The 16395-nt window shown below is 48.0% G+C and overlaps 3 protein-coding genes across 37 annotated transcripts in view; 2 read left to right on the top strand and 1 right to left on the bottom strand.

The window, feature by feature from the left end:
• The window catches only part of CAP (Cbl-associated protein), a 40628-nt gene extending 29042 nt beyond the window's left edge, over window positions 1-11586 (top strand). For 14 of the 35 annotated variants that reach the window (XM_017072975.4, XM_036813125.3, XM_065863171.2 and 11 more), the window contains 6 exons: window positions 4216-4314; window positions 8931-9237; window positions 9293-9407; window positions 9937-10143; window positions 10205-10434; window positions 10673-11586. In XM_017072975.4, coding sequence (XP_016928464.3) covers window positions 4216-4314; window positions 8931-9237; window positions 9293-9407; window positions 9937-10143; window positions 10205-10434; window positions 10673-10841 — 1127 coding nt within the window. In that variant the 3' untranslated portion in view covers window positions 10842-11586. Of the gene's footprint in view, window positions 1-132; window positions 4000-4215; window positions 4315-5496; window positions 6080-8903; window positions 9238-9292; window positions 9408-9936; window positions 10144-10204; window positions 10435-10672 lie in introns of those variants that run through there. The other 21 variants (XM_036813134.3, XM_065863165.2, XM_036813120.3 and 18 more) reach the window with 7 other exon arrangements.
• On the bottom strand, window positions 11587-14399 carry RNaseZ (ribonuclease Z). Its single transcript, XM_017072981.4, has 2 exons — window positions 13048-14399; window positions 11587-12977 (listed from the first exon to the last, which is right to left on the bottom strand). The coding sequence occupies exons 1-2, from the start codon at window positions 14270-14272 to the stop codon at window positions 11902-11904; spliced, it is 2301 nt and encodes a 766-aa protein (XP_016928470.3). The 5' UTR covers window positions 14273-14399; the 3' UTR covers window positions 11587-11901.
• A 950-nt stretch (window positions 14400-15349) lies between these two features.
• Window positions 15350-16375, top strand: LOC108008530 (cell growth-regulating nucleolar protein). Its single transcript, XM_017072401.4, has one exon. It carries the CDS (start codon window positions 15428-15430, stop codon window positions 16310-16312), a length of 885 nt encoding a protein of 294 aa, XP_016927890.3. The 5' UTR covers window positions 15350-15427; the 3' UTR covers window positions 16313-16375.
• The last annotated feature ends 20 nt before the right edge of the window (window positions 16376-16395 follow it).

The raw sequence follows: 16395 nt of genomic DNA, 5'->3' as shown, positions 1-16395 counted from the left end.
ACCTGAAGTTGTATTTGAACGCCCTCGAGGAGGCGGACACCACTAAAAAGAGCACCACCGTTTATGGCACTGTCACAGGCACCACCAACCAAAAAGAAACCAATTCAAATACGATTCATTGCCTTTCTCAAGAAATTGTGGAGGAATTCGAATTCATACAGATCACTCCCACGCTCACAAAGATTCGTGTAAGCACCAAGGAGTTGATAGAGGAGGAGGAGCCATTGAAGAAACCACCAAATCAACCGAACCCACCGCCGCCACCACCACCTCCTCCACCACCACCGCCAACTCAATCTTTGACCAGGAGAAGGGAGAAGAAACCGGTGAAGATGTTCTCGCAGTTGTCGAAGACTCTGCCCTCGTTCATTCCCCTGAGCAAGAAGCAGCAAGTCTCCCAACCGGATGACCCAGCACCAAGGCCACCCCACCGGAAGTCCAGCTGCACGAAGAGCACCGTGCGTGTCTTGAGTTCCGCCTCGAAGTCTCGTCATGAGCAGTGCTTCCAGCCGCCAAATGGAAGTACTCCGGGGGTATCCACCATCACCCTGAGGAAGGTGGCCACCTCGAGCTGTTCCCGTCGCGAGCCCATCTGTCGATCAAAGTCGGCTGGAGCGGTGTCCACCCTTCTGCAAACCCTAACGGCCACCAAGGAGACCCGACTCACCCGTCACCGCGTCCAGCCGCAGCAGCAGCAGCAGCAGCTCCAGTCCCGCTTGAGGTCCTCCAGTCCCAGTAGACGACCCGCCCGTCTTCTGGCCCTTCGCCACTCCAGCCGCAGTCCCGTGGCCTTTGGCAGGAGCATCTCCAAGGAGCGAAGCTTTGCCGAGGAGAAGAAGCGTCTGGAGAACACCTTACCAGCTAATCGCACCAACTTTGAGGCCAGCACCAATATACTGAGGGATCCCTCCCTGAAATCCCCTCAAGAAGTACGGGAGGCAGTGCGTTCGTATGCCACTTCGAGAAGCAAGTCCTTGCCCAGACTTCGTCACACTACAGTGAGCACAACCACAAGGCAGACCATGTGCTTTCCACAAGTAAGACCCCAGACCCTTTTGGATTGTGGAACTAGGTCGCTGAGGAAGTCATCCTCAAAGACAGGAAAGGGTCAGGCGAAGAATGGATCCAATGACAGCTTGCCCAGGAGCAACTCCACCTTCTCCATTGACTCGTTGGTGCGTCAGGAGTTTGTGCCCATTGCTCCGCCCAAGACGTATGTGAGCAAGTCCAGGGGTTCCTTATCAAAGGCAGTGGTTCCCCTCCAGAACAGCCGTAGCGAAGGTCATGTTCCCAGGAAGCGTCAGAATGGAAAGGCCAACTCCAAGCCACCGCCACCACCCCCAGTGACCGTGCACTCCTACAGCGAATCGGTGCGGGAGAAGACCAACTTTTGGAACGAGTACAATGCCAAGCAGGCCATGTCCTTGCCGCAGGAGTACCGCTTCTGTCCGGAGGATGTGTGCGATTTTGCGAGTCAAACAGTACAGCAGCCGTGCATCGAGGACCTAGTGTGGAAGTACGAGGGCAAGGAGCAGCGTCCTCCGAAACCGGTGACCGTGACGGACATAGCTCGTCCACAATCGCCTCAATTGGGGCAGCAGGAGCGTCGCTTTTCGCCCACCAGGGAGGTCAGGGTGCCCCAGATCAGCAGGGAGGTGCGATCCCCCTCTCGCCGTCGCATCGATAGTCTGCGTTCCAAGGATAAGGAGCAGTCTTTGGCCAGGGCTAGTAGTCTTAGCAGCGCAGATGAACGGAGGAGGGCCACTCCTGCTCCCTCGAATGGACTCTACCAATGTGGGGAGCTGGCCCACAGTGCCACCTCCTTGACCCACCTGGAGCGTCATAGTCCCAGCTGTCGGTATCGCAACAACTGCGAGCGTTTCACCGAGCTGAATCGCTTCTACAGCACCTTGGAGAGAGTGGGTCAGCTGGAGAGGGCCACCTCCTCCAGCAGCTTCCATCCCCTGAGAAAGGATGCGGAGCTCCTGGACTTTGATGAGTGGCGTCGCGTGCGACTCCATGAAAGAGCTGAGAAGGAACTACACTACTTAGTCGGCAAACTGCAAGATGATCAGAAACAAAGGGATCTGCACTTCCGTTCCAAAGACGTGGACTCCATCAAGTGGCGTCAAGAGGCGGACCAGGCATTGGTTGCCAAAAAGAAGTCCGTGGAGGATCTGCGCGACAACTTCGAGCAGCTGAATCTCCTCAGGCAGCAGCAGCAGCTCCAGGCGGAGCCAGTGCATCGCCACTGGAGGCGCAACACGGTGGCCGATTTGGCCAGTAGTCTGGAGCACCAGACCTCAGCCGAACCTGAGATGGAGCGGCATTTAGATAACGATCTGGTAAGCACTCTGTCCAAGGATCAGATCAAGAAAATCACACAGCAGTTGAACGAGATCTACTCGGGAAATCGCCAGGTACCCGCCGTCGAGGAGCAGTATGTGGTCACCGTGGAGAAGGGTTCCCGACCAAATGGCCTGAAGGTGCGTTGCAACTCTACCATCTCCAAGGATCAGTTACTGGGGTCAGTTCAGCGTAAGAAGGACGAGCAGCAGTCCAATCAGACCTTGCCCCGTGCCACTCGCAGCCAATCGCCTGTGGTGGTGGCTAGGGAAACCCGTGGAGCCATTGCAGCCAAGAATGCAGAGTTGACCCTGTGCAAGCCACCAGATGTGCCACCCAGACCCAAGCCCTCTGCAAGTCAAGAGGTGAAAAGCAAGGCCCCTCCCAAGGCGGAAACCAAGGTGGAATCTCGCGAACCAGCCGAAGACATCAGCCAGAAGATCCAGTACTTCGAGGAGCGCCAGTTTGATGAGCCGCCCAAGACCATTTACCACGCTCGCGAGGATTCATCGCCGGATGAGGCGGAGGTCATGCGACTCATCAATCAGAATATGCAGGAACGTCAAAGGGCTAGGCAACTGCATCACCACCAGGAGCTAAGTAATTCCCTAACAGACTTGAGTGGGGTCTTCGGAGAACGTCCTGCGGCCAGGGTAAATTTTCACTTGCACAGCCCGCCCGACCGTCCGCCCGACGATACCGAGCTTATCAGCTTTGGGAACGGATCACCGGATCAAGGAGAAGGCAGTCTTGAGCTCTACTCCGACTCCTACTACCGATCGCGCAGTCTGTCGCCCCAATCCCAGGTCTCCGCCTGCTCCAGCTCTTATCTGCAGAGGGTCTACACCGGCGAGGTGCGGAAGATGCGCCAGCACTTCGAGAGTATCCAACAGTCGGGGGAACCATCCCGGGAGCCATCCAACGAGCGGCGTGATTTTTTTGGGCTTAGCTCGCTGCGGAGGGCGCGCAGCGATCCCGAAATGAATGCGGGATCCAAAGACGCCCCGGACACCGTTACGGAGGCGGTGTCGAAGGAGGAGGTGCCTCGATTGACCCACAAGTTCGAGTCCAGGGCAGCCACGCCCTCACCGGAGCGGGGAAGAAGGCGGCTGAGGAGCGCCCAGGACAGACTGATGCCCCACATCGATATCATCAGCAAGACGGCGGCCCTGAAAAGGGAATTATCCCTACCCGTTCGATCGAGTCCCACGAGGAGTGTGAGCAGCAACAGTCACTGTTTTGAGCGCCTGAGGATGCGTTACGAATCGCCGGAACCACAGACCCAGAGCTATCTGTCCACCTCGCATCCGGATATGCGGGATGTCCATGACATATCGCCGCACTTGAGTGCCGACTGGGTGGCCCACAGGCATCCGGAGCCCTCGAAACCCAAGGAGCTGCCCAGGAAGCCTCAAAGAGCTTTGCGGGCCAGCTCCACTTCGCCACCTAGACCGGCCAGATCGCAGAACCACCAGATGAGCTCCCAGCTAACCAGTTGCATGAAGGATATATTCGCCAACCAGAAGTTCGATCCGAATAAACATCGACCCAAGGCTCGATATGTGCCCGATGGGGCAGAGAATGGCCATCAGAAGAGCAAGGATAATGGAACCTTGGAGCGCCTCAAGAAGACAGCCATGGTGACTTTTAAAGGTGATTTACAAAAATCAATTTTAGGCAGCAGTGATTGGGGGTTCTTAACAGGAGAAGCCAGGGCAACCATTCACCTTTCCTATAGACTATGCTTCGTTGGTCGCCTGATCTTGTAGATCTCGTAGAGCTAGCTGCTGCTTTTGGGTACTCCCTCATTGGTCTTAACTATTCGAAATTATCCCTTTACTCGTCTCTTATTTGAAATCGTTGGCGCAGATCTCGACCCGAACGCGCCCCCCATTCCCCCCCAGCCGCCGGTCAAGGGTCACTCTATCTACGATTTCACGTACAACACCGACACCGTCGACGGATCAGGTGAGTGACGATGATGCAGGTGCTCCCTGGATTGTTCCCAAAGCCGCTTAAAAGCCAAACTAAGAAAAGGAAGACAAATATCTTACTAAAAAGTTGGGACGAAATTTCTATCTTATAAGAGCGCTTAAAAGTCTAAAAGCATGTATAGGAGTAAAACTAATGACTCTTTGTAATGAAAGATCATTACGATCTCTTATTTAAAAGGATCTAACACATGTATTTCCCAGTGTTACTTTTATTTTTGCAAAAAACAGCTTTTTTAAGAAAGATCACAAGAAGTACTTTCTAAGATAGGTACTTAATCTTTAAAAATTGTGAGGCTATGTTTCTTTTTAGGAAATTCCAGAATATGGAATTGATACCCTTATTGCCCAAATAAGTATTTGATTGCAAGTTAGGTAAAAATAATCACTTTCTTTATGAAAGATCATTTCGATATCTTATGTAAAAGAATCCTGCACATGTATTTTCCAATTCTACTTTAATTTGTAAAATAAGCTATTTTTTGGTTAGGTATCAAATCTTTAAAAACCTTGAGGTTATGGTTCTTTTTAGAAAATTCTAGTGTATCGAAGTGGTACCCTTATTCTCCGAAGAAGAACTTTATTACCTGCGAAACCAATTTTATAGTTCCATGTGCACTATAAATAAACCCATTTTATACCCCATTAAGACTAGTTAGTGGATTAATTTTAGTTAGCTGCTTGGCTGTAAGACAGGACCTCTAAACACCCCCTGTACCCCTTGTATCCGAGTCATTGTCATTCGTTGACCTTTGTTAAAAGCATTTTTACTACCGCAACGACGGGCAATTTCCGCAATTGGTGCAATTTCGCTTTGAAGGCGCGCCGTGTGTTAGTTGGCCAAATTAATCGATATCGCCAATGAGAATGCCGGCCACGCGGACGGGCCTGACCCGCTTAGTTCACCACCGTGCCACCTAACCACCGAACCAGGAACCCACCCACCTGTCCGCCTGCTCGGGTGGTAACACTGGTGTTCTCCTGGGGGTGGCTCACCTTGCCGGCCTGCAGTTCGTTCGCGTTGCCATGGCCAAGACGATGCCGTCAACAAAACAAACTGGGAACTACACACACTACCTGTCGCGGCCGTTAGTCAGTTTCACTTTTCCGTGCCAAAAAAACGTGTCTTTCGGGCGGCGCTCGGTGAAAATCGCAATTAAATGTCTTACGCAATTGGGGAAATATGATCCATCAAACGCTGGCGCCGCACCGCAGCCAATCCTCCAGCTATTCCAAGAGCAAGGCGGTCCACTGGCGACAGAAGTTGCATCGCAGCTGCAACGATTTGGAGCGGGAGGATGAGCGTTTTCAGGAGCCGCAAAGTCTGTGGCGCAGCACGGAGATTAATGAAAATCCCTGGCAAAGGCCGCAAAGCAGTGGAGCTGACAGCAATGTCCATAATAACAACAATGGCTGCGATATACCCAACTGCGGAAAAATCCTGTGGGTGCACCGCCGGGGATATAATTACGAGAGACCGGCTCCCCTGAGACCTCCATCGCCCTCAAACTACCAGGGTGTTCCTGGTGCAGGTGGCTACCACGTGGTGGGACTGCCCCTCACTCCGCAGCCCGACCAGAGGCAGGCCTATCTGGCCAACCAGCGGGCCATTGGGGCTTCCATGCCACTGCTCCTCTGGCAGCAGCAGCAGCAGTTGCTGCAACAGCAGCAGCAACATCAGCAGCACTTGCAACAGCGGCAGCAGCAAAAATACCAGAGGCTGCAACATCAGTGGCCAAGCAGTTAGTATTGAACCAATAGTGAGGACAACTAGGGAAACCAGATTAGGATATGCTTTATAGGCTTCGAAACCTTTACAAAGTTCCATTGTGGACAGTACCTTTCATATCAAATGAGTATACCTATTTAGTAGAATTTAAAATGCTCTTACTTTGTCTTGTCAAGGTTGTTTTTGCAAGTCTATACAAGTTTTCTTCCTTCATTTGTCAAAATAATTTTTTTATATGAAACAAAATGTATAAAATGAAATGTTTTTGTAATCATTCCTGTCCCCTTTTTAACATTAATTTATCATATATTATTATATCCCAACCGCAAGTGTTAATGCGCTATATGAGAGGCCCCAGCGAGATAAAAGAAAGTCAAGCGATCGATTGAACCCCCTTTCCAGCTCCCACCGCCCCATTCGCTTTGCACTTTCTCATTTGACTAAGCGACCTTCCTGTTTTGCACTTTCTCACGGTTTTTCTTTTGCAAAAAAAGGTAAAAACTCGTTATCACCTGGGCCGCCCGAGATTGCTGAAGAGAGGTGGCCAAAAGAGAGTTCAGTTTTTGGCTACGCTCCTCACGTTGGAGCACCAAAGTCTTTGATAAAAGCTTGAAGCTGTATCAGTAAATGCAGGGAAAAGCTTTTATTTTACTATGATCAAGATGAAGAAGCCACAGTGGGGAGTATTTTCTGTTTAATCGGAGATGATTGTAATGCCCATAGGGTCTATTTCTTGGCTTGACAATATTTTACTTGCATATAATATAACCTTTCCACCAAAATATTTGGGATGATACATGTTTTTTTTCCTCTGGCAACCTACCAAATATTTCGTATTAGAATTCGACAGCATTTGGAAAATTTTTATAAGGTGCGCAGGCAAAAATGTTAAAAAGACCCAATTCTAAAAACTGTGTGATATTCCCAATCCGAATTTAATGTTATATGGGTTCTCCGGGTCTTGATATATTGAGCTATTTCTAACTGTCCTGAGCCACTGTGCCACCAACAAGCAATTCTCACACCCCACCGCCAACAACAACAACAATTAAACGTGAGGCGGCGCCGAAGAAAACGGAACTTGTAGTAATACGAACGCCGCTATCTCTGGCAGAGAGTCTACGCGAAGCTTCGTCTTCTGGTCTTCCCTCTCTTTCTTCTCTTCTCTTTCCCCATCTGTCTCTATCTCTCTGTCTCCATATAGCTTAGCTGCCTTGGGGCCCCCATTCAATTTCGATTTCGGTTTCAGTTGAGCGCTACGCGTGCTACGGTAAAGTCGGTTATTAGTCCCTCTCTCTTTCTACACCCTCTCTCCCCGTCTCTTTCTCCGGCTCAAGTGAGGCGCGAAGCTTTGTTGTTTGGGCTCTCTGTGATTCTCCTCGGCTCTATCAGAAAATTGGCCTAGCCTTCGATTCGGATTCTGATTCTGATTGATTGTTGTGACTAATGAGCGCTCACCGAGGAAGTAAAGAAAAGACACTAAAGACAAACGTTTAAAAAGTTAATTGAGCGTGAAATGCAAGAAAAAGCCTTGGAAAGCCTAAGTGTGTATATGTGTGTCTAAAAGAAAGATAGAAACAGGCAAGGTTTTCCATTTAAGGGATACCATATTAGTAAAAGCGTTCTTGATGGTTCATTACTATCCCATTTGGGCGAACCCCTGGTAAAGATTTCCTTGAAACCTTTAGTTCTGCGAATCACAATGATATCATTGTTATATATTATGTATTAAAACAACAAAAGTCGACAAGAATGTGCTACAGGTAGAACTACCTTGATAGTTAAAAATAAGGCTAAAACTCTTTAAAAGAGAAGATAACACTATCAATCTGATAGCACTACGATTTTTCTCTGTGCAAGCACTTTCAAACGCTGGCGAAAATATGCCGCAGCGAATCAGTGAAAGTGAAAATCCCAATCCCCCGAGTGTCAATTAAACCTCTCTTTCCATTTCTTCACTTGGCGTAAACAGCACGTACAAAACTGTTGTTAATTGTTGTTGTTCGAAGACAAAGCTTCGCGGTTCATGGTTTATTTACCGTGAAAATATTTGTGCAGCTGCCCCACCACAACCACTTCCACATCCACCTACCCCGAGGTTTTCCCCTTGAGATTTTCCCTAATGGGGTCAATAGATGCTGAAGTTATATTCCATCTTAATCAGTTGGCCGCCTGCTGCGCAATTCCATTATGGCATCAATTGAACGGAATGGAATCAGGGCATATTAAGGCAATAAGTAACTCCGAGAGATTCGCATTCATATAAGAAACAGCCTTATCGCGAGACCAGCTGGCCAAGTAGAGTTCTTCCGTAGAGCTGTTGCCTTTACTTCAGACCCCAATTATCAGGTTGTTAGGCTAACGAGCATTAACTTCAATTGCAGCTCATTCTCCATTTGAGAGAGCTACTTAATTCAATTTGAGATTGTAAAATGGTAGGGGGTATTTTCACTGGTTTTTTGAGGTGGGTGGGGGCTATGAGTTGGCTGTTTATTTGCCTACCAATTGGCAGACAGATATGTACGCCGCACCCGACTCTCAGATAAGCCAGTGTTTCGTAACAGAAGCGTCGGCAGTAACGACGATTTGCGGTCAGATCGTCTTACGACTCAGAAAACTACGATGGCGACAACAGTTTGCTATTGCTAGGGTAAACAGCGAGTACACTCGAAGAAACTGGGTTCCTAACTCGAACCATGGGTTGGTTATCATTAATATCTCCCTGGTTGATAAGAAACATTAGAACTGAGAATATTATGGGGCTACTTGGGGGAACCAAAGCCGCTTCGCTTATGCTTGAGCCTGAAAACCCCGCTTTGTGCCTCTCATCTGAACAGAGTCTCCCAATCGTTACTATGCCACAGACGTGAACATCCACTTCAAGACCCCGATCAGGCATGAGCAGCGCCAGAACGTGCCGGAGGAGGAACTAGCCATTCGCCAAGCGGAGCACATGCAGAAGCTCTACCACGAGGAGCGCCGTCGCAAGTATCTACAGGAGCTGCAGGACATGAACTCGCGCCGCCACACGGACAACTTCACGCCGTCGCAGAAGTCGCCCATCGCCCTCAATCGCTACGATGACTTCCCCACGGACGTGACCCTCAAGTCGCTGGTGGGCCCCAAGACGGTGGCCCGGGCTCTCTTCAACTTCCAGGGACAGAGCTCCAAGTGTGTTCAAATATAATACTTTCCTTGAGCAATACTAAATTCGGGTTCCTTACAGGGAGCTATCCTTCCGCAAGGGCGACACTATCTACATCAGGCGACAGATCGATGCCAATTGGTACGAGGGCGAACACAATGCTATGATTGGACTGCTCCCAGCCAGTTATGTTGAGGTGAGTGGATCAGATAGTGGATAAAGGTAGTCTTGAAGATACTGTGGGGTAGCCCTGGTACTTTCTTTATCTGTGCTTAAAATATAAACCAGGAAGACTGGAGTATCAAACCTCTGATTGTTTTATGTTACATTTTCGTCTTCATTATCATTATGTTATGATTGTTAATGAGTAAGGACCTTATGAATTTTTAAATTAAATATCCTAAAAGATCAAAATAGAATTTTAAAAGTTAAAAAATATCTTGGTGGATAAAGATTGGTGATAAGATCCTAACAAAAGACCAAACACTTTTGAGAGACCAATGACACATTCATTCACGCTGTTGCTACTAGAAAATATAGGGTTTCCAATGACTAGACATACCGGAAAAAACTAGCAAACAAATGAATCAACTTTTTTTGATCTGAAATAAAAAACAAGCGCACAAAAAAATAAACTAAACAAAAAAATATAAATTAAATTATTATAATATTGTAATAGTACTCTCATTAATTGATAACCTCATCCAAATGTTACCCCATTCCAGATTGTCAGTCGAGATGGCGCCCGTACCCCATCCAAGCGGCCATCGGAGGGCCAGGCCCGTGCCAAATACAACTTCCAGGCCCAATCGGGCATCGAGCTCTCTTTGAACAAGGGCGAATTGGTCACCCTGACACGCCGAGTGGATGGAAACTGGTTCGAGGGCAAGATTGCCAACAGGAAGGGCATCTTCCCGTGCTCCTACGTGGAGGTGAGTCTTTCGACTTACAAACCTTATCCATTATATACCTCATACCCATTTCTAACTACAGGTACTCACGGATATTGGTGCTGAGGATATTGCGGCCAGGACAACCGTGATCACCACCCAAAGCACCACAAATCTGCGGCCTAATCTCGATGTGCTGCGCACAAACATCAACAATGAGTTCAACACGCTCACGCAAAATGGAGCCCAGCCACCGAATGGAATCCTCAAGGAGACGCGGACGCTCCACAAGACGGACGCCCTCCACGTGGACACCAGTTCCGAGCCATTGGCGTAAGTTATACAGAGACAGGAGCCAATTAATATGAAAATCCCACAAAAGTGTCTAAAAGTATGCTACGAAAAATTCCACTAAAGCAGAAGAATGCAGTAAGAGGATGTATAACTTTTACTGCATACTTTTAGGCACCATTTTTTAAAGAATTTAAAAACCTAAGAGATTTCTGTGGCGACTGAATATATCTTTGATAAGGATATGTTTTAAATATTATTAATTTTATATTTCTTCTAGGTACCGCGCCCTGTATAAGTACCGGCCCCAGAACTCCGACGAACTGGAACTGCTCGAGGGAGATGTGGTCCATGTGCTGGAGAAGTGCGACGACGGATGGTTCGTGGGCACCTCCCAGAGGACCGGCTGCTTCGGCACATTCCCCGGCAACTACGTGGAACGGGCCTAGAGGAGATCGGTCGGAGGATCCTGCCCCCGGATCGCCGTTCGTCTCTAATCTTAATGAATTTGTAGTCTAATGTGAGGAGGAATCAGCGTGGCCGGGGCGAAGGCAGTTCTATGATTAATTCTGACTTGGTTTTACTGGATTATTTTATGTTGTTGTTGAATAATTCTTATCCCGCTAATTCTGCTGCTTTCGTTTTGCCGTAATTTAAAGCTATTTATTTATTTTTAAACAGAGCATTAATTATATCAATGTTGGAATTACGTTTATTTATGAGATGCAAATATTAACCAGAAGTTGTCCCCTCCACCCTCCCAACTCCGACACCCCGTTCACCCAAACACACACACACACACACCAAATATCGAAGGACCTAAATTAAGATCATACATATATATACTTTGTCGTTTACCTACTAATTTTAACTAGTCACAGCTAATTTCCAAAAAGAAAATCAATTACAAAAAAAAAAGATGAAAGTGGAGACCGTTGAACTAAAGTGCCTTAAAGTTGAAAATTAAATGACTAAAAATTAAATCAAGAAATGAGAAAAAAAAAGTGCTAAGATTCAAGTGCCCCTTGTTGGGTCGGCTAAGTGGATAATTATTATTGATAATTATTAATATTATTTATGATGATATTGTCGAGTCCGAACCAACAGAAACCATTTTAAAATCATTACAAAAGCGTTTATTACACAGACACTGTTGCAAGCGTATTTAGTAAATAAAGAAGAAACTAAAAAACATTCGAGGATTGTAGTATTTTATTGGACTTGCGGGGGAATTGAAAGTATAAACACCAAAATATTGAGTAGTTGACCAAAAAAGTCTTTATAAAAAATAAAATGCCATATGTAGGCTACCGCTTAAATGCATAGTGGTATGCAAACATGGCATGTATTAACAAATATATAAAATCTATATATTCTCGCTTTGCTTCTGGGTACATTTCATGAGTCCAAGGCATAGCTACAACTTAACAATTAGTACTCATCCCTAATATTAGTTTAACAGTAGCTGATTGAATAAATAATCCTGCACATCCGTTGAACCAATCGCGATCACGTTTCTGCCAATTTGCGCTTTCGCTCCTGTTTCAACTCGCGTTTAACCGCCCGCTGCTCCAGTTCTTCCGTATATTCGGCGTACATGGCCAGGAGAGCGGGGTAGAGCTTGTGGTAGTGCTGTAAGTCCTCCAGGGTCACTTCCATATTGTCAAAGGCTATAACCACTCGTTGCATATCTTCGTCACTCGGCAGTCGCGGGCATTTCGCGTATCGCTGCGAAAAGTGGGTAAGAATCGTGTGGCGAGCATCCATATTACGGCCCTGTTGAATAGCCTGCGACACGGTACTGTGCGTCTTCAACTTAGCCTCCTCCTCCAGATCGTCCTCCATGGTGGCCTCGTGGATGAGCACTGTGGAGTCGCGGCCCAGATCGATCAGGTCCTGGCAGGGCATGGTGTCGCCGCTGTAGGTAATCTTAACGGGCTCATTTTTGTACTTTGCTGCCAGAGTGAGGCTTATTCCGAATGAGTTCGGGCAGTGCCTCACCAGGCAGGTGGATATGGATGTGATCCCCAGAGGTTCAACCTTCTCTCCGGCTAGGGGACTAGCTAGAAGTTCGCCGTTGCCCACTAGCGTATAAGCATCCTCAATCGTTTCTATCTGCCGATTGTAAAAGTCCAGCCATGGTTCAATTTGCCGAGGCGCCAGCAAAATCAGTGGCTCAGCCTTGGGTTCCAGTTGCCTTCTTTCCCGGAGCAGACCAATCAATCCAATGTGGTGATCGGCATGCAAATGTGACACATAAATAGCCTGCAGTTGACGAAGAACCTGCTGCGCCTGGTCGCGTCCATAGAGCCGCACAATCTGACCATAGGTGCCTTCTCCACAGTCCAACAATACGAAGGCATCGATCGCAGTCTTTATCAGAATGGAGCTAACGTTGCGTGTCTTGTTGGGAATGCAGGAGCCAGTGCCCAGGAATATAATCTTCGGGAAGCTGTGAGCAGAGTTGTTGGGGAAACTATAATCTTCCTTATATTTGGCCAAGAGCTCTGTAAAGCCGGGCACGGCATGGGTCTCCTTAACGTACTCCTCCGGCGTGAGCTTGGACTCCAGGGTGCGATCCAGACCTTTGGTAATATATAAACAATTCCGTTGGTATTGATTCTGATCTGAATTTTATGAAATAAAAGTACCCACCCTTTCTTGGCCTCAGATGAAAGTTAGTCATGGCTACCACACCCTGTTCCTCTTCCTCGGCGTCCTTAGCAATCGCGTTATCCTCAACATCGGCCTCATTCAGCTTGGTTTTCTTCAGGTTAAGGCTAAGGCTCTGACTCTGACACGGTAGCTGCTCGCCCAGCAATGGGAACACCTGCGGGGCCAGTTGATGCAATTGGTGTTGGATGCGATGGGCAGCTGCATAGCCGGAGAATTGATTCAATGGGGAACTTAAATGGATGTGGTGGGTGTCAGGCGTGAAATTCTCTTCCACAAAATCCTTGTACTCCTGCCGAGAGGCCATTTGATAAGGCGTGAAGTGCACCACCAGGGCCACTTCGGTTAACTTCTCTTCGCCCAACTGCTTGAGCCTTTTGCCATGTGTGAGGAGTCCCGGCAGATAGTCCTCAGAGGGAACATCCAGAAAAACGAAGGAGAGAGCAGTTTCACTGGGCTCGGAGACGTCAGCTGAAAGCACCACTGTTCCATCGGGCAAAGTGATATCCTTTCCGTTCTTGAGCTCTCCCAGGAGAGGTCCACGAGGCACACCCTTCTCCACACACTTGACCAGGTTTAGTGCGCCAGCACGCGGTTTCAGCTGACAAATGTAATTGATTACACTCCTCGTTGGATCTTCTGAGCTAATCAGCGGCAGGGAGTCCACCTTGAGGATCGAATCTTCAAAGGAGGCGCCCTCGGAGCAGTCGATGGGCCGCACTTGGAGGTTCTTCAGCACCACAAAGCGTCGCATTGATTGCAACATGGAGCCCAGATAAGGTGGTCCATGGAGTCCCAGATCGCGCACTCCGGCATCCTGAATGGTCAGCGTGAGACCGGGTAATCCTCCTGCGGATGCCCAGGTGTTTTGGGTGAGAAAGATCTGTTCCAGCCGGGAGAGACGGGTCTTGTGCTCGTGGGCCAATCTCTGGGTTCCTTCGCCGCAGTTGAACAAGTAACGAGCCTGATCCGTGAACAAGTAGACAGCGGCAGGGGCTCCATTGGCGCCGGAGCCCAAGACTTGCAGGTTCACGGTGCCCGGCACCACGGAGGCCAGCTTCTTCTTCAGCACATTCGGTTCCCGCTCGTAGCGGGGGCCTGTCAGGGGATCCTTGGCGGAGGCTATTGTGGCCGCCATCGGTTTACTCGTCGTCAGGGTTCGCAGAGCTCTTTGGATGGGCGACCGAGTGGATCTCACTAAATACATACGTATTTCGTCGGCGCTTGCAATCGCGGGTCGTTGTTATAGTTTATATAGTTATAGTTTATAATTAAACGAGAAACCGGGTTTTAACCCAAACAATTAGCTTCGGTTTCGTCAGCCGCTGCAACGTGACTGCGAACAGCTGTTGCCATTAGTGATGATACATCGCACAAGCTTTGGCGACGGTGCGATAGTTCAGAAATATAAAAAATTGTTTTCGATTTTGCCTGCGAGCAATCATAACTAACTAACTAACCATAAAAATCAAAAACTAAATATTGTGTCTGCTAACATATTTGGGGAATGCTTTAATACAACTTTCACCAGAATTCCGCTCAAAGAAATTTCTTTCATAGACCTGCTAGCTCTTAACTCTTCCCTGTAAACTAATCTCACATTACATTTTTACGATTCGGCACTACTTAGATGAACAAAAACTAAAGCTTTTAAAGGTGTTAATTGAACCCTCCTGAATAAACATTACAGTTTTATAATAGACAAAGATTTTAAAGATTTCAATTTGTTTTCTATTTACTATGTTGGGGCGGTGCGGCTTGATCGCTGAAATAATTGAAGCCCCAAGATCGAGTGGTACGCATAAAAATACGCGGGTACTTTGGGGTTTTTACGCGACGGGCGTAGATGTTTATTGTATCACTTTGAAACAAGAACTGCTTAAGCCTAACTTAACTTAAGCGCTCCAGAGCAGAGCGGAGACTTAGGGGAGAGATGGAGAGGGAGAGCGGACGGCAGTGCGAGCGCGCGAGATATAGAAATCTGGATAAAACTGCCGCTCGACACTGTCTCCTGAAATTAAACTCGCTTTTGGCGTGAACAACTAAGAATTAATTGAAAGCAAAAAATCATAAGTATTATATCAACATTTTTTAGTTGGATAACTTTTTAATAATTTTATATAAATAAATAAATAATGTATTTACCTTTTGCTAATTTTAAATAAGTAAAAACATTTTTTGAATAATTCGCATCCCTGGAATTGTCGTTGACCAACACTAACACTTCGGTATTTCTGCCGAGTGCGGTTACTTTATTACCCACGTGCGTTTTGTTTGGCCCTCCGCCGGCATTAAATTCAACTGAAATCCTTCGAAACCCCAAGGATTCCCCGAAAACTAAGACACCAGCCACTTAGGAACCATGGTCTTCTTCACGTGCAACATCTGCGGCGAGTCGGTGAAGAAGCCGGCGGTGGAGAAGCACTACCAGATGCGGTGTCGCGGGAACGAGAAGAACGTGTCCTGCATGGACTGCCTGAAGGACTTCTACGGCGATGAGTACGTGGCCCACACCAAGTGCATCTCCGAGGCCCAGAAGTACGCCAGCCAAAACGGCAGCTTCTCCGCCAAGGAGCCGCGCAACAAGAATGCCCAAAAGCAGGAGAGCTGGATGGACATTATCCGTGCGATCCTCGACAGTAGCGAGTACAATCTTACGGGGCCTGTAAGATCGGCCTTCCAGAAGCTGCAGAGCGTCGACAACGTGCCGCGCAAGAGGGCCAAGTTCGAGAACTTTGTGGCCAACTGCATTAAGATTCCCCGCCAGCAGGCCACCCAGGTGTGGGACATCCTGGAAAAAGAGATGAACAAGATGAAGGAGGCCAAGCAGGCGGAGCTGGCCAGGGAGAAGGCGGAAAAGGAGCAGCAGAAGAAGGATGCTGAGGCGGAGGCGCCACCCAAGAAGGCGGAAAAGAAGCAGAAGCAGAAAGATGCTGAGGAGGAGGCGCCACTCAAGAAGAAGGCCAAACTGGAGGCCACCGAGGATGCTGCTCCCGAGAAGAGCACCAATGGCATTTCCACCGACTTTGATTGGCCTGCCCAGCTAACCAAGCTCGTTGCCAAGGAGACTGATGGTATTTTCCTGGAAAAGCTGCGGAAGAAGCTGCTCAAGAAGTACACCAAGCATCTCTCCGTCGAGGACTTGACCGAAAAGCAGGCCAAGAAGTTCCAGAAACGCTTCGACAAGCAACTCAAGCTCGCCGACTCCCTGCAAATAGATGGCGATGTGGTCAAGATTGCTAGTTAACCAAGTATCCCACCTTAGACATAGTTAATTTACATCGAAGGACAATAAAAGTGTAAGCTGCAAGATCTGTTCGTGTCTTTAAT

Source organism: Drosophila suzukii, chromosome 2R (genome assembly GCF_043229965.1).
Source record: "Drosophila suzukii chromosome 2R, CBGP_Dsuzu_IsoJpt1.0, whole genome shotgun sequence".
Lineage (NCBI taxonomy): Eukaryota > Metazoa > Arthropoda > Insecta > Diptera > Drosophilidae > Drosophila > Drosophila suzukii.
The sequence above is the reverse complement of the archived record's forward strand: the minus strand, read 5'-3'. Positions and strand labels throughout refer to the sequence as shown.

Excerpts from the sequence above, each read along its gene's own strand:
- LOC108008530 (XM_017072401.4), top strand. The coding sequence starts at position 15,428 with ATGGTCTTCTTCACGTGCAACATCTGCGGCGAGTCGGTGAAGAAGCCG.
- RNaseZ (XM_017072981.4), bottom strand. The coding sequence starts at position 14,272 with ATGTATTTAGTGAGATCCACTCGGTCGCCCATCCAAAGAGCTCTGCGA. Across the intron at positions 12,978-13,047 it reads TCATCTGAGGCCAAGAAAGG|GTCTGGATCGCACCCTGGAG; the intron begins GTGGGTACTTTT and ends ATATTACCAAAG.